This window comes from Homalodisca vitripennis, chromosome 1 (assembly GCF_021130785.1).
Source record: "Homalodisca vitripennis isolate AUS2020 chromosome 1, UT_GWSS_2.1, whole genome shotgun sequence".
NCBI lineage: Eukaryota > Metazoa > Arthropoda > Insecta > Hemiptera > Cicadellidae > Homalodisca > Homalodisca vitripennis.
The window spans coordinates 123,324,230-123,349,670 of record NC_060207.1 but is presented as its reverse complement, the minus strand read 5'-3'; the positions used below and the strand labels follow the sequence as shown (position 1 = coordinate 123,349,670).

General features: G+C 32.9%; 1 protein-coding gene and 1 long non-coding RNA gene across 2 annotated transcripts; both read left to right on the top strand.

Moving 5' to 3' along the window:
- The first annotated feature begins 2,182 nt into the window (after positions 1-2,182).
- On the top strand, positions 2,183-17,555 carry LOC124352953. The gene is made up of 4 exons (XM_046802702.1): positions 2,183-2,321; positions 8,633-9,034; positions 10,894-11,026; positions 15,862-17,555. Exons 1-4 carry the CDS (start codon positions 2,183-2,185, stop codon positions 16,094-16,096), a joined length of 909 nt encoding a protein of 302 aa, XP_046658658.1. The 3' UTR covers positions 16,097-17,555.
- A 589-nt stretch (positions 17,556-18,144) lies between these two features.
- Positions 18,145-24,982, top strand: LOC124370711. The gene is made up of 4 exons (XR_006923209.1): positions 18,145-18,345; positions 19,733-19,756; positions 22,291-22,400; positions 22,563-24,982. It is a non-coding gene; the product is annotated as an uncharacterized LOC124370711 (long non-coding RNA).
- Positions 24,983-25,441: the final 459 nt, after the last annotated feature.

The window sequence follows — 25,441 nt, the reverse complement described above, 5'->3', positions numbered from 1 at the left end:
AAAGTAATTTTACTGAGAAATAGAATTTAAGTAGAAGTTATAAAATAATATTTCTTGCAATAAAACGAGTAAAAAGATTACTTTATCAGAAATGTAACAGAAAAGGTCCAGGATAGCCATTAACAGTTATTATTTATTCAGGAGAAGCTTAAAAATATTGCCTCACATGAGAACTTTGTATACCGGCGAGACAAGACCAAAGAAAAGTTTCTTCTGATCTCTCAGTCAAAAAGTGATCCACAGGACTGTGTAAAATACTGCATTGTACTTAGAAATGTGGTAGATCGAGATGCGACGATCGTATTCCGAGAAAACTAATCAACTACTTTTCTAATGCTGAAAAACTTCTCATGAGGCAAAAAGTGATCCGCAGGACTGTAGGATTCTTGTTGTAATTGTCATTGATCCTGAATATCGCAATGACTACTAGGAAACTACCCTACGCTGACGTTTTCTTTGATTTCTCAGTTTATATGTAGTTCTAGGGACTTAATGACTCAATAATTCGTTTATTTCTACATGAAATGCGAGGCAAATGACTATTGCTTACAATTAAGCTTGTATCACAAGTATCAACTACTAACCATGTAACTCCATTAAGTAGAAATAGATGAACTTAAATCTGGCTACTGCTTTTAAATATTACATAAGAAATGCATTTTTAAACCTATTCACTCATTATTTCACTCTACCTGCTAAGTTTTTTTCAAATTGAGTAGAACCGTACTTAGCATTCCAATTCTGGATGGGAATTTTAACTGTAAAAGATTGATTCAAAATTGCTGTTCTATGACATGGAATCCACAGCATAATCGATCCAGGGTTGGTATTTACCATTGTTACAACAAAATTTAATCTTTGACATAATACTGTGGGAGCCCACTTGTAAGAACCGAATATAATACATTCATGTGACCTTCAAATCAGTTATTTAATTTAAGGATTGTAATGGTAATATAGCATGAGCCGATATGTTCATATTTGTGCAAATCAAACAAAAATCGAATGCGATAATATAAGATGTATAAACCACCGATAACAGTTTACTGTTTTTATGCATACTATGTACATTTAAAATTCAGAGAATCAGTCCAGTTAATGTAATAATTTTGCGTTGACGTAATAGTAATACAAAGGGAGATTTAAATTATAATCGTCATAGTAAGGATGCAGCCATTGCATACCGGCAAGGCTAGAATATTGCTTCACCTCCTCTGTCAATTTTCTTTTGCTTCGTGAGTCAATATAGTTTATATCATCAAGACATAGTACAACAGTGAATTATTATTCTAATTATTATTGCTAGAGATGCGAGCTTTGTGTATCACCAAGACTAGGCAATTAACTGAATTAGTAAACGGGCGTTATTATCTAATAATATACTGATGCCACTGTACCAAGCTTATAACACTGTCGCTCTAACTCGACTCATGTGGTTGGCTTGCATCTTCAGTATCATATTTCACAATAATGAAGAGCAGTGAGCTGGTGTGAGTTTGAGACATAATAATGTCAGTCGATATGTGAAATAACCTTCAAATGCTGTCTCTCTATCTGGGCGGGCATTATCAATATATTTCTTTCAATACTGAAGAGGAGTATCAGTGACAATGAAGTAGCATCTTTAAACAATCGTGATACGTCCATTTTAACATGGTGAAGTGGAGTGGACGAGTGTTTTTTCAGACGTAGCCTACTGAGTTCGGTACTTTACTTATACTCTTGTCCATTTTATTGTTATTAATTTATTTCGCTTTGTGATAAAACTTTGCAGTGCACAATGCCCGATGCAATGCAATTCTGCTTGAGTTAAAAATAGGCCCTATTAGTATTTAAAACCTTACATATAATATTTTTAAATACTAACTTTAGTATAAGTGTTTAATCTAAACTATTTTAGATAATACGGTCCCCTTTTATGTAATTATACTGTTGCGTCTGAGAATTTAATTACATTAAAAGTGTACATGAATGAAACTGTTTTTAATAGAACACTACATAACATAGCGAACGAGCTAAGCATTAGAATGCGATTTAATAACAATTATAGACATTACGCTGAAGGGATTGATGGGTCGGAAATAAAGCACCAATCGGCCGGCAACAGTAATCTTTGTCTGTGCTTTAAATCTTTTAGCGAATAGGCTAAATTGGATAAGTTTATTTGTTGAAATTAGAAAGCATGTTCCTACACAAACGGTGGGGCTATGTTGTCATCAGGCTTGACGCCAGGGTGTGCTCTTGCGCATGTGAGCGGAGCCACTGGCGGCGGGATGACGTCGGACAGTCAGTAGATCTGAACACAGCGAGCGGGAATACAGGTATCCCGTCCCACGCCAATACTATTTACTATAATTTTGAAAGCCGTAGTATCTTTTATTATACTTATATTTCCCGAGTTGACAGTGTTTAGTTGTAATAATTTAAACAATTATCTAGGAGAACGTTTAGCAAATTTTATAAGCATTCCAGAACACTTTTATTTTTTTCCCTCAAGGTTTATAAATAACGGAATTGTAAATTTTCTTAAAGTTCGGATAGCTGCCATGATGGAACGAATATCGTCCTAAACTAACAAGTGAACTTATTCAAAATATCTATAAGGTAAATTTTTGTACCATGGTTGAACTTTTTGTTGCTACTCTATCACTAGATTTTGGTGATAGAGAAATATGTTTAGGGAATTTAAAGGTAACCGATATCTCGAAACTGTTTGAAAGTAAATTTTCATACGGTTCATAAAATCGGGATTTTAAAAAGTTTGAATGACCACCATATTAAAACAAAATCATTTTGTATAAAAATCTGCCTAAAATGAAGTTTAAATTAATATATATTAAGTTTTTATAAATAAACGGGTTATTTAATTTGTTCAGTTTTAAGATAAAGTATATGGAATACAATTAAAACCGTTTATATTTGTATTTCATGCATAAGGCTAACTTTATAAAAACCGTGTTATTAAAAAGGGATTCATATGTAACAAAGCTGCGAGAAACAGAGCAGAACATTGTACTGAAAATGGAATCGGAGCGTCATTGCTAACTGGGTGACGTCATGCGCGGGACCAGCCAATGTTCGTTTAGCGTATGAGTTCACTCATATTCTTACATAATTCATATAACCATTAGCATTCGTTTATGCGGCATACCACGTATCGATATACGTCTATTCTATTATACTAATAAAGTCCATGTAGATATATTTTAATGTGATTACATATTGGACACATAATTACTTATATTTATTTTACTATAAGGATCTGCTCCTGCAAAATATAACATTATTCTGAAGGAAAAACAAAGAGACTGTTATATAAAACACCTCGTTTTAGGTTTTGCATTTACGAAACAACATTTTGTGATAACGACTCTCGCCTCGAAACTTTATTACTTCCAGAGAACCATGAATGAGAGATGAGCAATAAACATTAGTTACTCAGCTCGACTGTGACTGTGTCTGGGAGCATAACAGCTGTCAGCAGCTGTGGGTTTATACCGGGTAATTAATTTAGGGTGAATATTGCAGAGGGTCGCGCCGCGCCGCGCCGCGCGTCGCCTCCCACCCTTCTCTGACACCTTCAGTCTTGTTTACTGTTATCACCTGCAGAGGAATAACTGACTATATACTGTATTGTATTTGGGAAAACAGACATAATCAATTTGAATTCTTCCATACTTATAACTTTATCGATACAATGTGGATTATAGACGGCAATAAAACTAAATTTCTTTACTGAACATACTTCATTTTAACCAATTAATGGTCATATGTCACTGCTGAAGTATACGTGGGAAGGTAGATATATTATAGGCTTATCAGTATAAGTTTGTTAACTTTTTATTTCTACTAAATAAAGAATTTTGACTGACTACCTTTTCCTGTACGTTATCTGTTACAAAGCGTGAGGAATTAATAATGCTCTATTGGCGAAAAATAATTGGCTGACCTTTAGCGATGCCTATATCTCAAGTGGCTATAATTAAAACAATTTCATTTCTGTTTACCTCGATTTCAATTATGGTGTACGTCACTGAGAAAATGTCAGAATAAATAAATTTGTAAAGAAACTGAGAACATTCATAAGTTATTTTAACATGTAGTAGGACTAATGCATGTAGTCCAGCTATACTGCAAGAAATATCGAGATAAAGATTTGGCTGGCGCAATATATCTTTTGCCTGCCTGGGAATAGTAAACATACTTTTTTGTATGATCGTCTAGATTATAGATTTGAATAGATATATTGTATGGATTTAAAATTTTGCATGTGACCTCAGTAAAGCCTGTTACGTGGCCTGTTACGTGGCGAACTCCTATCTTGAATGTACATAGTAACTAAACAATGCCATGAAAATGAGTATTTAGTATGCTACGACTGTTGTAGATTTTGAACTTTTAAAGCCAACATAACAACTGCCGTATTTTGTTAACATGAATTATTTATATTACGATCAAGAAAATCAAGTGTAAAGAAAAACTTTTGTGTGTTATGGAGTCGAATCAGTTACTATTGTCTGTGTAGCAGATACATCATATCCCCTCTACGTGATGTGTATATCAGTACTGTCAGTTCTCTATCATCTAGTTAATTTATGTAGCCCAGGACTATCAGTATCCATAACTGTGTATTAATGTATCAGTACTCTCAATACTGGTCATTGATCTGATTTGTATTACAGTTTCAAATTTTCATTAATGTTACTTGTAATATATAGTGGAAACTTATGTATGCATGACTTAATGTATTCAATTATGTACTAGTCATTTGACTTATGGGATAAGATTGGAAAACAGGTATTAAACAGCCACTGTATATATCTTTGAACAAGGTAAACATATTTCTGACTTATTGGGATTAAAATATCATCATAACAAAGTGAAAAACTATTTTAATCATTTCCAAAATATACCTTACCACATGTATGGCTACCATGTTATAACGTTGTTCATCGTATAACAAAAGAGAGTGAATTAAGCATAAATTACAGTATTAAGGAATATATATTTAGTAACTAAGATTTCATCAAATAAAGTTCACAGTTAAAATACGTTTATTTATTAAAAATTAGTTATTTTATACAAGAACCAATGTCCATCACACGTCACGTGAAGGAGTCAAATAAAACATGCATTATTAATACATATTTTAAAAGTATATGTAGTATTAACCGTATAATTAGAATATTGCTGCAACTTCGAAAATTATGATCTGAGACTAAACTATAAAAATACAGTATTTTTTATAACCTACGTTCAGGAAACTCCAATAATTTTCATATTCTTGAAACTATTTAAAAGTGAAATTTCTTCATGGGCAGCATGATCACGCCATGGTATAAATATTTAATTTGGTGTGGTGTATATTGCTAGGTATATACTCTCAAATATATTGAATAAACTATTTATTGTATTATTAGTTTATCTGTTCGAAAATGAAAAACGTTCTTATTTATTTATATTATTAAGTAGTGATCATTATTGCTTAGTTATATAATACGTACCAAAACCAAACGTAAAGGTTTTGAAATGAAATTTTATTTAATAAATATAAAAACAAAATTAAACCTATATTTTCTTTCAGCAAAACATCCTAACCCACTCAGTGAGCGGACTGCCCAAAAATGTTGCTTGATTTTAATTTGAAACCATTTAAGTTGCCTAACATAGTTTATTAGTACTTACGCACTTAGATTTATATTACTGGAATTTCGTATCTGATCTAAAATTGATCTATCGCTAAACCACATGTTAGGTATCTTTCACGTTATTATAAAATACAATCAACTGTTTTCAGCGTATTAAAGATAAAGTGAAAACAGAAAAAATAACAAACTACAAATCCGCTGGTGGTTTTTCAACAAAGATTACACCGGAATTCTAAATAACATTTTAGTGAGATGCGACTCAGTGATGATATCTGTACTGAACACTATGACAGCGAATTGTCCCCAATTAAGACATAACTTTGAAGAATGCCTTAAAAATATCCCCCTCGATTTTGTGCTCACTTTCTTCTCTCACCGCCCCCTTTATGAGAGCATATAAATTGCACGGTTTAGATTCGTTCTTGGTGAAATCGCTTGTACAGGGATTGGTTCTGTTATAGGTTTAAGATTACAATGTCAAAATATCGATTACGAAATATGTATTTGTATCTCATGAAAGTAACAGGTGCATGCTCTGGCTCGTACATTTGGCGACAATTAGTGTGGCTTGCAGGTTACCAAACGTCTTACCACTTTCATTACATATGAGCCTTACCTAGTTTGTGGCAGCTATAAAAGTTATATATTTTAGCGGTTAGCCCAAAGGTTCCAGTCTATGATACTGTGGATATGGCACGGATGATTGTTGGGTGATGTTTAAATTAAATTTAGTTACATAACATGTTAAATGTCAATTTATTTTAAATGTATAGTGGTATGTATAATTTTGATTTTATGAAAGATTTGATTTAAAAGTTAAACAGCCCTATTCCATTTAAATGTTTTTATTTTTTTATTTGCAGGTTAAGTGTGAGAAATTATCATTTGGCTTTAACACTGGCTTGAACTTGGCTGAATAAGAGACCTGTTATGTCACTTTGCCTCATTTAACATCAACGTATTACAACACGTGCTGGTATACATCATGGAAGATAATTTCTTTAAAGTCGCTACTATAAATTCTTCAGTATGTTAAGGTTTTTGTTTACTTTGCTTAGGTTCATTTATCAGCAGTGTCAGTCTCCCATCCATAACATTTGTGTAACAATACATAATTTTTCCATTTTTAGTGGTTATTAATGTGACCACTTTCCCTATTCCCACCGATGACAAAAACTATCTTCTTCTTTTATCCCCCATCCCCTACCATTACTTTCCTTCCGCACACGATTTCCTTTTTTCGCAAACCGTTACTTCCCTTCCTACCCATAATTACCTCTAACCTCTACATCTCCTTTTAACCCTACTTCTCTTGTCCCTACTTTTCTTCTTGCTTTATTGGTAACGTGTTGTTTTATTAATACTAAAGTAGTTTTCTTGCGTGTTGGTTAGTTCGTCACTATTCCCTGTTCTAATTATTTAAGTGTTATTGGGACAAGATGATTCAACTAGATTACCAGTTCTATTCGTAATTTACTTGTAATTTCTTCGGATTTTGTACGCTAAGTTTATTTCTTCACATATTTTGGCCACCCATCAAACATTCTAAACTAGCATAGCTCCTTGTGCGTGGTAATTCACTCGTCACTGATCTACGCTTATTTACATTCTTCAGGTTTTGTAGTTTGCCCACTAAATATAGGCAGGCCTCATTGTAAATATAGTTCACTCTCCTATCACTACTCTTTATTGTAATGCTAATTTAAGTTCTTTGAATATTAAATAAAATCATATTAGAACTAAAAGTTCGTGAGTAATAGTCTTCAGAAGTTTCCTGCAAATAGAATTCCTGCGTTATCAAAATTCACGTGCATAATCACCTATGAAAAAATATGGTTATGTTGATTTTTCTTACACTTAGAGAGGTTTAGTCTAACTCGAGGTTGGGTCTTAACTAATGTACTACATTATTTTAGTTTACGTCAGTTCTTTATCCTTGTAATTTGTATATTTTGCCCTCAACTGAGTTTATTAGTATTATTATTATGAATCAGTATTATTATTTTCACATAACTGTTTTATATATACTATGTAATACATACATACTTCTAGTTATTATTATAGTAATAGTATGTGTATTAGCAACGTTAGATTTACCATTATGTAATATTACGCCACGCAGTTTTGTATTACAATACAGTAATATGAACTTGTTTTTGTTCGTGACTGAACATTAATGAGCTCTCGGGTGAAAGGCAAATACCCTTCTGTTTACAAGCTTAATAATACACTGACATGTAGGCTACTGTAAAATGATGATAATATACAAAGCAACATAATAAAGTAAACAGCGTGTGTTCTACCATAATGGTTTGATAAAGTACAAGGGTCGTTTATTAGGCGCCCTTTCTCCCCCACGGGTTTACGGCCTTAGCTAATTAATTTATGGTTGAATATTTCACTACGCGCTACATTAAAGTACGTTTATTTACCTCTTACAATGTATGTGAAGCCAACAGAATTGCTCCACTTTCAAAGTTTAATGAAAAATATTTTAGGTTGTAATTGTTACATTTGTAGTTATGAGGTTAGACTAATCAGTTATTAATCAAGTAGTTTTTCGTAATTTGTTCCAGGCACCAAAATTCATGAGTTAGTTAAAGATGCTGACAATTGATTACTTTTCCCGTTACCTATTTATTCTAAACGAATTAATACTGAATAGGATGAAATCGTACTGTGAAAACATAAAACTCACAGTGGTAGGTTGAGGAAAGCTTAAAATATACACTTAACCTTTGCATTGTACAAGTTTATAGTGTAATTCTAATCGTACCTCAACAATAATCTCATATATCGAACCGCATGTGTAGAAACATAATATAATCTAAGTTTCTTATTTTTTTAAATTATATCCTATTAATTTTAATACCTTAGATGCATGCTTATGACAAAATAAATTCTTGATAGTTTCAATTACGTTAAAAACATTAGGAGAATTTAACTTCTACATAAATGAGATGCAGCCTATTTTTATTTGCAAGAGGATGAGTTTTGTACTATTGTTGTAGGTGTTCGAGGAGTTCAGATCACTCAACTGTTTGTGCCAGAGGAAGTACGGAATGGAACGAATGAAGCTGCCATTTTGGACTGCGAGTACACACTTACCCCTGCAGACTTGACAGCCACATCCGGACTGGTGGTCAAGTGGTTCTTCAATAACGGGCCGGCCCCCGTGTACCAGTGGATCCCCGGTCAGAGGCCCCAGGACCTCGGCATCCTCAAGGGTCGCCTGAGGCTAGACTACCGCGCCTCCAGCCACGAGTCCACCATGCACCGCGCCCTCTACATCCTGCAACCTACCACAGAGCTGTCGGGCGAGTACAAGTGCTCCGTGTCCACCTTCACTGACGAAGACTTTATGATCGGCAAGATGGTCGTCATAGGCGAGTTTCATTGTTCATCTAAAAACATTATTTCTATTATAATGCATCTATTCCTTGACGTTTTTTTTCATCGTATAATGTACTTCATTCACTTATATAATTTAGAATTTATTTGGAATGACGACTTTTAAGCCATACAATTTTTAATGTCACAATCTAATACATTTAAACTTCTGGTGTTTTTTTAACCCTATTACATTTTTTAGCAAACCACCCATTTAAGTTTTTGTAGAGTAAATGAAAATTCAACTTTTACGCTTTCATTATTGTCTGTTCATTAAATGATTTATATTGCCAATTTGTTAAAAACTTATCGTCATTCCTATGATTTATTTTTTAACTAAATCTTCAAACGGATTGGTTTTATTATTTTATTTTAAATCTTAAATTCACTTCACTTTTTTCATTTATAGCACTACAATTTCAAGTATATCTCAGATGAAATTTAGAACACAAATTCAAACTACGTTACATAACGTGGTGTTTTAGTTATAGTAAGTTATTTGTAGCCAATTCCTGATTTTTTACTTTAAAAAACATTGTCCAAATAGTTGAAATTGGGACAAATTTACGTCCTAGATAAGTACAATTGAACGAAATTGTGTAAAATATGTCTACATTTACACTATTATGTTTGAAATAAAATGTTATCATAATATATTACACCTGTAGCTAACAAATTTAATCTCAGGATAACTGTAATTAAAGGTTTCTGAAGGTGTGTTTAAGAACCTAGTTGTGATAAGTAGGATGCATTTGAAATCATTTACTAATAATGAAATCGTCAGAAATTCTACTCCATTGTATTAAAATGTTAAAAATACTTGAAATATTGGTTTTTAATATTGAATTATGAGTAATAAGATCTGAGTTTTCATTCATTTTATGTAACTTCCGTGATATTAACCTCTTGATTTTTTCTCAAAGAACTATTAGTTTCGAATTTTCATCGCTCGTACAGATATTTGCTAAATAGATCTTTAAAGAATTACTGTTATCATTTATGTCGTATAATACTTTCTAAATGCTAGACGCTTTAGAGCATATAAGGTCTGCCATGCCACATTTTTTTAATTGTATTTATAAAATTTCCTTTCCTTTTTATATATGGTTTTATGAATAATGATTTTTTTTAATTTGGTTTAATTTTTTTACAATTACATTATATTTCCCATGTCTTCATTTAGTTTATTTTTTAACGACTGTAATGTCCATAAAATCTGTGTTCTATGATATATTTTATATTTATTACCCATACAAATTTTATAACTAAATTTAAAATCATAACACTATAAGAAACTAGTATAAGCTCCATTTGTTACATTATTCATATATTTATTAATACAATATAATCGAAAATTTCAAATCTTAACACCATTCTTGTTTCTCCTGCATTAAAATCCAAGTTGGTTTCAATTTTACCTCTATACAAATTTTTATCCTAACATTACCAAATAGTGTATATAATATTCCTCGACTAATTGCAATAATTCTTTCAAGATTATTAAGTCTTTTTCTGGCATGAAATTACATATGCTAGTGTGAGAAAATTGTGAATTTATGTTATAAAATAGTCAATTCACATGGATGGATATGGGAGTGCATTTTTGTTTTACAGACTATGCTGTAATGAATTTGCAATATCTTCGTAAATATGTTCAATTGAAGAAAAATATATTACAGTATTTCTTGTAAGGTATTTTATTTTTTTGAAAATATAATTTTGTACTATTGGCTCCATAAAAATATAAAATGACATAAAAATTAAAGCTTTGAATATCCAAAACATTTGACACAAAAAGGGAAGTGACGAAAATATCATATTTAACCTATGTAATTAAATTCATTCTGTTTTTTAGCTCCTGAGAAACACCTCTACCTCTTACAATCCCGAACAGCGCTAGAGCGGGTCAATATCACATGTAGAGCAGTTGGAGTCTTCCCCGAGCCCAAGATGGCGCTGTTTAGAGAAGATGTCATCACTGGTGACAGGTGAGGGCATTATGTGGATTGACAATTCTAAAATATTTGCTGGATAGGATGATTAAAGCCAGAAAATTTAAATGCTATCTCCAAAGAACAGTGAGGAAATATGCGTGAAACAAAAAAATTTTGTCATAACTGACACCACAACTGTATTGCACAGTTATTTGTGTTGACTCCAGTATTTGGCGGTTATTTTATTAATCATGGTTTAGTTAGTTAGTAGTCTCGTAGCTATATCTGGGTAGCTCACTACCTTTTACAGTTAATATAGTGGTTTTAAGAATTTATAGTTTTTTAGGTTATTATTATTATTTATTATTTTGTATGGCATTTGTTTTTGCAGTGATAACTTTATACATACATATACATCTCGTAATATCTTTGTACTTCTGTTTGTAATGTAACTGCACCTTTTCTTATAAATATACACGTTGTGTAACGTCGACTAAATATGCATATTCAATTATTTTAGTAGAGAATGGAACATGTGCTTCATAACTTTATATTTCAATTCAAAATATCAAGTAAGTGATATTTTATCGTGTACAGTTTTTAGTACATCGTTATTTTCTGTAACAGTTTACGGGACTCATTTTTATAGTGACATACAACCTATAACGATACATCGGTATATTTATTTTTCGGTGTAAACCATCTTATGTGGTGGATAATGTAATTGCTATTGGTGATGCAATCGAACACCCCATTGCCACTGCCATCATTTCCCTATTATCGTTTGCGCACAATGCGGTACTATTGGAGTTGGGTTGTTATGCACTAGTGTGTTTTTGTAGTTTATATTCAATGTAAGATATCATAAGAAAATTCCAGTATTAATCCATATACGTGTGAATAAAAATTTAATTCACTATTGTAACATAAATGTAACAATACTGATATAAATTAAACGTTCAACTAGTATTTAACAGTTGTGTGAAGTTTTTATCACCAACTTTTAATGCTTAATATACATTTATCAAAAAGCACATAAAGATATCCCAAAAATTGTAGTTTAATTCGTGAGTACTATGAAACAGAATGATCATTAGATATTTGTTTACTAGAAAATTGAGATACAAAATCAGTTAAAATATAATAACGAAGATTACCCAGAGACGTTTAGATATATTAAAGAATCTCTGTCGGAGCAGACTATGTTAATACTCGCAGTATTAGTCACAGTATAAACCTTCCCTACTTTGTTCGGTAATTATATTATTAGCATTTAATCCATAATTGCTGTACGAAATTCGCTAAAAGTATCTCTGACTACCGGCGGCGAGTTTCTATTCAAACCTCATTCCTCTGTCTATTGACGGAACAGCTTAACCATCTGCTCAGAGAAAGGGTGGGAACGATCTAATTGAGCTTCCCTTCATTTACCTAATTGAGATTGAAACCACAACCCTCTATTAAGGGATTGTACGATAGCCACAACCACAGGCTGACGATAGCTTCTCTGCCCTTCAGTTGTTACTGGTGGGTCAGAGCACTCTGTACTTGTCGTAATAGATATACATTAAATCGATTGAATCGGACTGGTTTTAGTAATTTGACATGTTATTGCATTACTGCGATAACAACATATTACATACACACCAACGTTATCTTCACTCCCCTAATTTACTGGTGCGTATTCGCACGCCATTCTCGTATATCGACTAAGTTGGTTAGTGGATAGTTTTCTGAATTAATTTCCTATCATCTTGCTCGCCAACATAACTGGTGAAATAATGCGTGAAGTGTTACATAAGTAAAGTATCGTTAGATTATTAGCAACTTCTGTGTTATCGGTGGCCTAAATTCTTGAAAATGCTACCTGATAGCCATGACTCTGTTCAAAACATGCACTCTTATATTTATGATATATTTTGTGGCGAGTGACCGCCTCTGTGATCCGGCCTGAAGTCCGACCTTTGAGCGAGGGCCAAGGAACTGTATTTTCCCGCGCGCACAGATTAGCCTGGACACGCACGCTCTCTGAGTCTTGACAGGAGTGTATTTTACTAATCGTAATATTTATTATAATTTACTATCTAGGGTAATATTATATTTGTCCACTATTGGCGAATTAATAATGACCGCCTGATTGGACTTGGGGGAGGGAAGGGATTATGGGGTAACTATGCGCAGGGGCATTGGAACATTTACGCATATCTTTAATATAATTATTATGGCTCCTAGTTAGGCTTAAATTATTGAGTTGCATATATCAACGCTGGCTAGATGTGTATCCTGAAATAAATATCGATTGCTTACTCCAGGGGAACATAAACTATTTTTATTGTGATCGCCAAGTATGAGAACCGCGCATATTTACAAATCCTAAGTGATCTCAGCGGTCGCTCAGCCAGATCTGCCCAGTAATGGCGGTGATGCCCGAACTCTGGTGGACCTATTATGAGGCTGAGCCTTCCAATACCGTGCATAGTGGTATGTAGACAAACATGACTCTATTCGTGTTACAGAGAGGTGAAAGATTAGAAACAGTATTTTTTATCAAAACTGTATTTTTTCCTTAATAACAATAATAATGGATTGGGCACATTATTATTTTAACGAACCATGCATACATTGGTTTTAAAGAAGATTACAGACAAATACAATATGTGCATTTCCTTTTCATACCATATACTAAAATACAATCACATTTAAACAGTATAAAGGGTGAACTGCTTTACTTTTATTTAAATCTTTAATTTCCCTGTTTTATGAGGCAGTTTTATAAAACATAAAAATTAAGTACAGTTGTTATTGAATTGTTTTAATCTTTTTGTAGCTTGCATGCTTTTTAATATTCAAACCGATAAAAGTAGGTAACCGAATACGTAACTATGGTCATATGGCATACCATTTTAAAGCCTATTAAATGGCAAAGTTTTTAATATCACTTGACACATTCTTGTGTACAGGGTGTGGTAAAAAGATGGGGTTCAATGATATTTCAGTTTTTCAGAAATGTAGCAACTTTGCCATTTAAATCGACCTGAAGCTTAATTTTCTTTTCTTGCCGTTTGAACCGATAACTTATTCAAATCGAAAATTTAACGGTGAATCTAAAAATTGTGTAGTTTGCTCACATATGTCTATAAGTTGCTGAGAAATATCAGATTTACGTACAAAAACACGGGTTTTTTTAGAAAAACTGAAAATAATTCATTTCAGACCTAATTTTGGAGTTAGACTTTTGATGACCGCCATTGTATCACATTTACATTGCATTATAACCCAAAACATTTTGTCACACCAAGAGCCACTCACCCTGTATAATAAATGTTGAATACAATATTGCTGAAAGCACACTGACTTCAATATTTTTAGACAGTTTGTATTTTCGTTTTAGCACTTTTGTCCTATTACAGATTACTTCTAACGGTATTCCTGATTGAATTATTTTACTAGTATATATTCACTTGGTTTTTTTTCCAGCTATCGATGTGGGTCGCGCTTAAATTTGTCCTCCTCCGGTCTTTAACATGTGTAAAACTTGTTTAACGTAGCTAGATTTGCAAAACTTCCTACTACTTGTAAAAGCTCTGATATGCGGTTCAGATTTGCACTAATGGTTTATTAGGCATTTGTTTTAACACCAGGCCCAAAATGATGGTTGTAAAACAATATTTTTCTTTTATACAGCACACGTGTGTTTGCAATAATGGTTTACTCTACCAAATGGTGGGCCCGCCAGAGTTCGGGTATCTCCGCCACTCCTCGGCAGACCCGAACTGAGCGCAACTTAGGGTTTTTAAATACGCACCGGGTAAATCCGTACATAATCTCAATCTGCATGCGGTTAACTCATACCTAAAACCTTCCATCGTCACAATGTATAAATAAATTCACTCTACAAAAGCAGTGAGTAAATTGAAAATGGATGCATCTAGATCTTGAGGGGACACTCGACCCCTACGTAGATGACATTGTAATTAACCGTATATGCAGTTAAGTTCCAATAGGTTTTAAGTGTTATCTTACCCATTTCTGAGAGAACAATGCTAGGAACTTATGTCAATTTGCGGACTTCTATTAGAATATATCGATTGTCGTACTCTGTATAATTATATTATCTTCAGGACGCCGAAGTTAAAAATATAATTAATAAAGCAAAAAATAGGAAAAAAAAACTACAAAGTTAACATATTAAGTTATCCTTAGATCAAGATAAAGACATCGAGACATTGCTGTCAAATTGAAAAAGACAAATTCACAATCAAATTCAAAACTTATGTTTCCTCATAAACAGTTTACATTAAAGTAACAAAGGTCAAAGTTTACTTTATAATCCGATATAAAATTAGTATAAGTAACAACCATTTGAGAAACAATCCAATGTAAAACAAAATAGTGCAGCTAAACTTATTCATATAGGAAATCTGTAAATAAAAGTATTTAGCAATTAGACCTGTATGAAATTAACAATCCAATTGGTAACTGCTAAGTAACTGTCTTATCTTACCATTTATTTACTGGCTGGCTATACCACCCAGAATTCGAAATCGGTTCCAGCCAGAGTGGAGACGATACCGCAGGAATATTACTACGGCCAACTACAACACTACAAGACGAGTACCTGACCACTCATACAGTGTTCTACTGTGATTTGTATATAGCAAACAAGTCTTGTATATGGCTAATTATGGTTAATATTGTTTATATGATACAGTGTTCAACTACTAGCGAGAGTAGAGACGATACCGCAGGAATACCACTACGATATTGAAGCAACGACAACACTACAAGACGATTACCTGGACACTCCTACAGTGTTCTACGGTGATTTGTATATAGCAAACAAGTCTTGTATATGGCTAATTATGGTTAATATTGTTTATATGATACAGTGTTCAACTACCAGCGAGAGTAGAGACGATACCGCAGGAATACCACTACGATATTGAAGCAACGACAACACTACAAGACGATTACCTGGACACTCCTACAGTGTTCTACTGTGATTTGTATATAGCAAACAAGTCTTGTATATGGCTAATTATGGTTAATATTGTTTATATGATACAGTGTTCAACTACCAGCGAGAGTAGAGACGATACCGCAGGAATACCACTACGATATTGAAGCAACGACAACACTACAAGACGATTACCTGGACACTCCTACAGTGTTCTACTGTGATTTGTATATAGCAAACAAGTCTTGTATATGGCTAATTATGGTTAATATTGTTTATATGATACAGTGTTCAACTACCAGCGAGAGTAGAGACGATACCGCAGGAATACCACTACGATATTGAAGCAACGACAACACTACAAGACGATTACCTGGACACTCCTACAGTGTTCTACTGTGATTTGTATATAGCAAACAAGTCTTGTATATGGCTAATTATGGTTAATATTGTTTATATGATACAGTGTTCAACTACCAGCGAGAGTAGAGACGATACCGCAGGAATACCACTACGATATTGAAGCAACGACAACACTACAAGACGATTACCTGGACACTCCTACAGTGTTCTACTGTGATTTGTATATAGCAAACAAGTCTTGTATATGGCTAATTATGGTTAATATTGTTTATATGATACAGTGTTCAACTACCAGCGAGAGTAGAGACGATACCGCAGGAATACCACTACGATATTGAAGCAACGACAACACTACAAGACGATTACCTGGACACTCCTACAGTGTTCTACTGTGATTTGTATATAGCAAACAAGTCTTGTATATGGCTAATTATGGTTAATATTGTTTATATGATACAGTGTTCAACTACCAGCGAGAGTAGAGACGATACCGCAGGAATACCACTACGATATTGAAGCAACGACAACACTACAAGACGATTACCTGGACACTCCTACAGTGTTCTACTGTGATTTGTATATAGCAAACAAGTCTTGTATATGGCTAATTATGGTTAATATTGTTTATATGATACAGTGTTCAACTACCAGCGAGAGTAGAGACGATACCGCAGGAATACCACTACGATATTGAAGCAACGACAACACTACAAGACGATTACCTGGACACTCCTACAGTGTTCTACTGTGATTTGTATATAGCAAACAAGTCTTGTATATGGCTAATTATGGTTAATATTGTTTATATGATACAGTGTTCAACTACCAGCGAGAGTAGAGACGATACCGCAGGAATACCACTACGATATTGAAGCAACGACAACACTACAAGACGATTACCTGGACACTCCTACAGTGTTCTACTGTGATTTGTATATAGCAAACAAGTCTTGTATATGGCTAATTATGGTTAATATTGTTTATATGATACAGTGTTCAACTACCAGCGAGAGTAGAGACGATACCGCAGGAATACCACTACGATATTGAAGCAACGACAACACTACAAGACGATTACCTGGACACTCCTACAGTGTTCTACGGTGATTTGTATATAGCAAACAAGTCTTGTATATGGCTAATTATGGTTAATATTGTTTATATGATACAGTGTTCAACTACCAGCGAGAGTAGAGACGATACCGCAGGAATACCACTACGATATTGAAGCAACGACAACACTACAAGACGAGTACCTGGACACTCCTACAGTGTTCTACGGTGATTTGTATATAGCAAACAAGTCTTGTATATGGCTAATTATGGTTAATATTGTTTATATGATACAGTGTTCAACTACCAGCGAGAGTAGAGACGATACCGCAGGAATACCACTACGATATTGAAGCAACGACAACACTACAAGACGAGTACCTGGACACTCCTACAGTGTTCTACTGTGATTTGTATATAGCAAACAAGTCTTGTATATGGCTAATTATGGTTAATATTGTTTATATGATACAGTGTTCAACTACCAGCGAGAGTAGAGACGATACCGCAGGAATACCACTACGATATTGAAGCAACGACAACACTACAAGACGAGTACCTGGACACTCCTACAGTGTTCTACGGTGATATGTATATAGCAAACAAGTCTTGTATATGGCTAATTATGGTTAATATTGTTTATATGATACAGTGTTCAACTACCAGCGAGAGTAGAGACGATACCGCAGGAATACCACTACGATATTGAAGCAACGACAACACTACAAGACGAGTACCTGGACACTCCTACAGTGTTCTACTGTGATATGTATATAGCAAACAAGTCTTGTATATGGCTAATTATGGTTAATATTGTTTATATGATACAGTGTTCAACTACCAGCGAGAGTAGAGACGATACCGCAGGAATACCACTACGATATTGAAGCAACGACAACACTACAAGACGAGTACCTGGACACTCCTACAGTGTTCTACTGTGATTTGTACATACCTAATACCTCCTACAAGCGAAGAAAGAGCTTCACATATTACCCAGGTAGGTATAGTTTAGTCAAGTGTACAACACCGGTTACGTGGAATTTATTTTACAACCTCTAGAATGGTATTATTAATGTCCATAACATAAATGATTACTTATCGAATCGTTGTTCTTAGATAATTTATTTTAATGTATACTAAACACAATATAATACAGAGGCAGTGCCTTTTTTATTATTGTTAGCAGTACATTTTTTATTGATTTAGCTAAACTGCAGTCACAATGGCCGAGAGGCCCACATCTTGCACCACGATAAACTTATCAACCCTTGTTCTTGTTTAAACCTGTATTTCAAATGATTTTTAAATTTTCATTGACATTTTTTGAGTTTAATGCAATAGGATACTTTCATTAATAACTTTATTTAACCTTAAATAAAATGTATAGAATAAAATTATATAAGATTTATTGAAAGTAAAAGCACTGCAGCATTATAACTCCATTTATTTATTATAACTCCACAATACTTTAAAAGTATCTAGTCATTTATGAAACATAAAATTGAAACTTGTCAAAATAAAGCAGTTTATAACAAGTGTAGAAGAGGTAAAACAAGTCAGAGTTGTACACTTAATGGGAATATTGCAAACAATGTCTCATATTATTAGTGTATCACAAAATAGTAAAAGTAATAATAATAAAAGAAGAGATAAACTGAAGGTACAGTGAAGCTAATTCGGAAAGTTTCGTCTTCAGTTTCCAGGTTTCTGTTGGTTTGTTATTATTAAGTTAAATTATCAGCTCAGTGGATTTGAAATACAAAGGCTGTTGACTAAATGAAGAATGATAAAACGATTATAATTAAAATACTCTCTTCCAACAGTTCTCAGAAAGAGAAATACAAGTCTATTTCTCGCAATATTTTAGTTTCAACAAAAACTTTTAACATCTCACAATGAACTAAACAACAAGTTTTTTCTTCAGCACAGGCACAGGGATTGTTTGCTTCCTTACTACAACCGATATCTCCTTCTTTCGAAAGTATTTGCAACGTGCGGAAGCATCCAAGGTGAGGCGAACAAGAACATTTCTAAACAGGGTTCACATCGGGGAGTAGCTGGTTGCATTAAACTTGAATGAGGATTAATGCGGGCAGAATTTCCCAGTGGAGGCCAGCTGAGCCTATGTTACGTGCATCAACCTCTAATTTAATCTATCTTGTAACAGACTTTACATAACAGAAAATTATGTTTGCGCAATGTGAAATATCTTCTTAAAAAGTTACAAAAAATTACTCGTTGTTTATACAAACTCCATTACCCTAGTGATTATTCATACTACAGTTTTATTTCATGAGTACCACTGGGGCTATATAAATATATAAAACAACAGTTGCCTATTTCACTTGTTGATCTTTCATTAATTTATGGTGTGGTATTTTCAGGAAGCATGGAAAGCCTCTCTAGTGGTAAGTATAAAATAATGTTTTAACCCAACCAGTTGTATATTATTTACTGAGATAGTGATGATTGATATTTGTTTTAATTGGATACTTTGATTATAATATAAGTAGGTTAATAGGTTCAAACAATAAATTTAGAAAATTTTGAGTGTACACGAATATAAAAAACCAATATCCCAATACAAATTTACTGAAAGTGCACAACACGTTCGTAACACAAGATCGATCCTCTGACATTGTTTATTCCAAAAGAGTAGCATTATGCCTCATTAACAACCAGTAAACAGGAGAAAGTTGATACACTTAACCAGAAAACAATATTAACAGAACCAAAATTCTGTGTGGGAGAATAAGTAAAATATACAAATTCGATGATATGAACAAAGACTAACACTTTAGATGCAGAAATAATAAACAGGTAAAGTGGGGAGGCAATAAAATTACATTTTGGCAATGTTAACAAAGACTAACATTCTGTTTGGAGAAACCAACATGCAGGGAAACGGGAGTCGTAAAGTATACAAAAAGGACGATATTAACAGACTAACATTCTGTATGGAGAAAAATCAAGCAGGGAAAACGGGGAAAGTCTTCAAGTATACAAAAAAGACATTATGAAAAGACTAACATTGTGTATGGACATAACCCAAGGAGGAAAAGAGGGAGAGTCGTAAAGTATACAAAGTGGACGATATTGACAAAGACTAACATTCTGTATGGAGAAAATAACAAGCAGAAAAACGGGAAGAGTAGTAAAGTATACAAAGTGGACGATATTAACAAAGATTAACATTCTGTATGGAGAAAACTAACAAGCAGGAAAACTGGGAAAGCCGTCAAGTATAAAAAATGGACGATATTAACAAAGACTAACAATCTGTATGGAGAAACTAACAAGCAGGAAAAACTGCGAGAGCCATCAAGTATAAAAAAGGACGATATTAACAAAGATTAACATTCTGTATGAAGAAACTAACAAGCAGGAAAACTGGGAAAGCCGTCAAGTATAAAAAATGGACGATATTAACAAAGACTAACAATCTGTATGGAGAAACTAACAAGCAGGAAAACTGCGAGAGCCATCAAGTATAAAAAAGGACGATATTAACAAAGAATAACATTCTGTATGGAGAAAATATCAATCAGGAAAACGGGGAGAGTCGTAAAGTATACAAAGTGGACGATATTTACAAAGATTAACATTCCATATGGAGCAAATAACAAGCAGGAATATTGGGAAGAGCCGTCAAGTATACAAAAAAGACATTATGAAAAGACTAACATTGTGTATGGACATAATACCAAGGAGGAAAAGAGGGAGAGTCGTAAAGTATACAAAGTGGACGATATTGACAAAGACTAACATTCTGTATGGAGAAACTAACAAGCAGGAAAACTGCGAGAGCCATCAAGTATAAAAAAGGACGATATTAACAAAGACTAACATTCTGTATGGAGAAAATATCAAGCAGGAAAACGGGGAGAGTCGTAAAGTATACAAAGTGGACGATATTAACAAAGATTAACATTCTGTATGGAGCAAATAACAAGCAGGAATATTGGGAAGAGCCGTCAAGTATACAAAAAAGACATTATGAAAAGACTAACATTGTGTATGGACATAATACCAAGGAGGAAAAGAGGGAGAGTCGTAAAGTATACAAAGTGGACGATATTAACAAAGACTAACAATCTGTATGGAGAAACTAACAAGCAGGAAAACTGCGAGAGCCATCAAGTATAAAAAAGGACGATATTAACAAAGAATAACATTCTGTATGGAGAAAATATCAATCAGGAAAACGGGGAGAGTCGTAAAAGTATACAAAGTGGACGATATTGACAAAGACTAACATTCTGTATGGAGAAAATAACAAGCAGAAAAACGGGAAGAGTAGTAAAGTATACAAAGTGGACGATATTAACAAAGACTAACATTCTGTATGAAGAAACTAACAAGCAGGAAAACTGGGAGAGCCATCAAGTATAAAAAAGGACGATATTAACAAAGACTAACATTCTGTATGGAGAATATATCAAGCAGGAAAACGGGGAGAGTCGTAAAGTGTACAAAGTGGACGATATAACAAAGATTAACATTCTGTATGGAGCAAATAACAAGCAGGATAACGATGAGAGTCATAAAGTATACAAAGTGGACAATATTTACAATGACTAACATTCTGTATGGAGAAACTAACAAACAGGAAAAGAAATAAGTAAATACGGCAATCAAAGTGGACAGCATTAACATAGAGTAATGATTAGCATAGCTCCATTCCACACTCTTTGGCTCTTGTTGGACCTAATGGACACCTTCCACACAGCGATTGTCAGTACACGTCCATACCTGCACCCACCGAACATATTACTCACTCATTGTTTAATTATCTACAATCATTACCTAATAAATTGTGATTACTTTATTTTGAATACTTGTTAAAATATAATAAGCTCTAGACGTAAAATGTCTTTTATAGTGTAATATAACCACAAAAGTGAGCAATACATTATTGATGAGTCGATTAATATTTTTCTAGTGAGCAGTGTGGCCGCCCTGAGACAGTTGGCCTGGCCGACGCTGACGTTACTAAGTGTAGTCTCACGGCTGACTTTCTTCTAGTAGTGACAGAAGTCCTCTGCCAGTCAGGTTAGGAGATTAATTTAATTTTAATTATCTTTCCTAACATTATATTCACGATTTACACTAAAATTAATACGGCTGTTGAATTTGACACGATTATGTTGAACTTTTATGGAATTTTAAGAAAAATGTATTTTAATAGAACTTTTTAAAATGTATTTGTTTCAGGAATCGTATTGTACAACGTAATGAGTGAGACACTAGTTGCACTGCCAATTTGAAGATAAACGGATGTGCAACGGTTTAATTGGTTAACTTAAATATAAAAAATCAATTTATTTAGTATTTAATTTTTGGCAATTAACTGAACGTGCCAGATAAGTATTTTTAAGTACATTGCATTATCTAAATAAAACAGATATGAAGTAAAATTTGAAATTTATCACTAGTGTCGCCTATTGTGGTGGTCTATTATTTATCAGTTTACTGTTTTACAACGTCATTGCAGGAACTTAAAGGTGTTTAAATGAAAACAAATAACTTAAAACTGCGTTTAATGTACTTTATTGTTAATATAATTTTTTTCGAATGTAGCATTGCTATTTAATACTTGATAATTGATACTTGTAATTCGTTCTTCTTGTATATATGTATAATGCTGTGTATATAGCTTGTATTGTATTTCAAGATACGATAATATTTATATACTAAAAGCTATTTTATTACTATAACTAGAAAGTTTGGATGTAATTATTCTAACTAATAACATTTTATTCCTTTAATAAATACAGGGTAATGCTAGTGATTTTATATTATTGTATTTAGGCTTTCAGTGTTTCTTTACCATTTATATCGTAAGCATTAATTATTATTGACTTTCTTAGTATAAGTTGTAAGAGTTTGGCATCGAATTCATGTTATATATTAAACTATACTAAAAAGACATCAGTGTTTAGTGGGTTATACTAGATTATAATACTAATGTCTGTCAGTACGTTGTCAAAAGTTCCTAATTCTCATCTGATTAGAAAAAGTGAAACCAAGCCGCGTACAAGTTGCATAATTTTACTACTTGTATAATATTGTAAATGATCGAAACATAATTTTATGAAACTGAGAACACGTGAAATGTTTTACAAGGTGACGTACACTAGGTTCATGACAAATAATCTTTAGATATACAATAGTAGACTGTGTTTGATTTAAATCTGATATATTTATTACAAGGATATTAGTTATCAAGTTGGAAATGCATGTTTGAATTAACTTAAGTATACCATAACGACTTGTGCAATGCGTATGCACGCAATTTAAATATATATTACTCATTCGTCAACGATATCCTTACATTTTTTATAAAGATGTTTTTGCTGTATAAACATCCATTAAGGTAAACATTTATGGAAAGTAAAAAACAATATTAAAAGATACAGTATGCTGATTAAGTAATAAACAGCATACATTTTTCTTAAGGATACAATTTATAACATTAATAATGTACATGATCTGAACCCTCACCCAATCCAGGAAAATAAATGGGACATCTCAATCGTGAGTACATAATCTAGCATTTAATTCACCACTCCTTAATTTAAGAATATTAACAAATATATCCTAAAAATATTGAGGGCTTATAGAGAGTTTTTACAAGCCATATATTTTCATTCGTACAAGTAAAATAAAATCCAAAAGCAAAAAAGAACCCTAAATTAATTACAGTTAAAAGAAAAATACTGAATCAAAATAACATTTGATTCAAGTACATAATATTATATTAAAAAATGAATTATATTTTGATTGAAAAAAGAGAAATAATACTACTTGTAAAATTGTAATCCTTAGTTCCTAAACTATTGTTTTAACTACATGTTCTATCGAAAATTGTATAATTCCAATCATTTGAGTGTGTATACACTCAATTTTTTAACTTATTTCCTTAATAAAGTAAGCCGATTCTCGTACATAGAACTTTCCATGATTATAATAAAGGGTTGTAATTCATCCCTTACGGACATCTTCTTGAGTAGATAATAAATTATTTATTGTCTCAAAATATATAGGGTTCAATCTTGTGTGTTGACACGAAGAGTTGTTGCGTCGTTTAATTTGCTACAATAGTATTATTCACTGATATAGTCATAATTATTCATATATTTCAGGACAGCAATATGATGATAAAATTAAAATGGTTTTGCTTTCGTATATAAACATATACCATGTATTAAATATACAAGTTTTAAGACGCAATGAATTTAAAAATTCAACATTTAATATCCAACATGTAAAATCACTGATTACATTTTGCCAAAATTTCAACTGATGAAAAATTATTCTGTAACTTATTATCGACTATAGTTACACTGGGTCGTCAATATCCTCAAACCTTTGAAAAATGTTCTAAATAACGATATTCAAATTAAATCCATATTATTTGTTGAACAACGATATACAGATAAGATATTCTAGTCATTAAGTATTTTCTAGTCATATCCTTCAAATAATTTTAGTTGCAAAATGTGATTGTAAATTAATTAGATTTGTTGATTGTTACCATAAGAATAATAACCTTTTGTTTTAAGTGCTACTGTTTGCATTATTGTAAGTGTACATAAGGCTATTTTTCATTACATTAAAAAGGAATTCGTTTATTAGTTTGTTTTATTACAAATAAATCCTAATTCCTTACCAATGTACATCCACTGCAATATTCACACCGTAGCTACAATCGTTTGATACTTAACACATGGCTGAGATAGACTGTTTATGAGGTATTATTGCTGCCAACCTGCAGCTCCACATCAAAGTTGATGAGAACTACAATACATTTAAAGCGCAGTTTAGATGCATTTTACCAACCCAATATCGCTAAACAAATAGTTTATTAGCGTCAAGGATCATTTGAGTTACGATATGCTCCAAAAATATCGTTCAAACAACAAATGAGCCATCCATGCCTAGCTTTCGGAGCTTCCTGTAAGTTCATCTTCCTTTGTTAATGGTACATTTTGAAGTGGTATGGATGTTTATTGAAGAGCTTTCATCTCATATAGGTCGCAATCAATGAATATTATACTTGAACTTCCAGGAGTTGCTGAACTACGGTATGG

Coding starts and splice junctions, on each gene's coding strand:
- LOC124352953 (XM_046802702.1), top strand. CDS start 2,183: ATGTTCCTACACAAACGGTGGGGCTATGTTGTCATCAGGCTTGACGCC. Junction 9,035..10,893: donor CGGCAAGATGGTCGTCATAG/GCGAGTTTCATT, acceptor TCTGTTTTTTAG/CTCCTGAGAAACACCTCTAC. Junction 11,027..15,861: donor GATGTCATCACTGGTGACAG/GTGAGGGCATTA, acceptor TATATGATACAG/TGTTCAACTACCAGCGAGAG.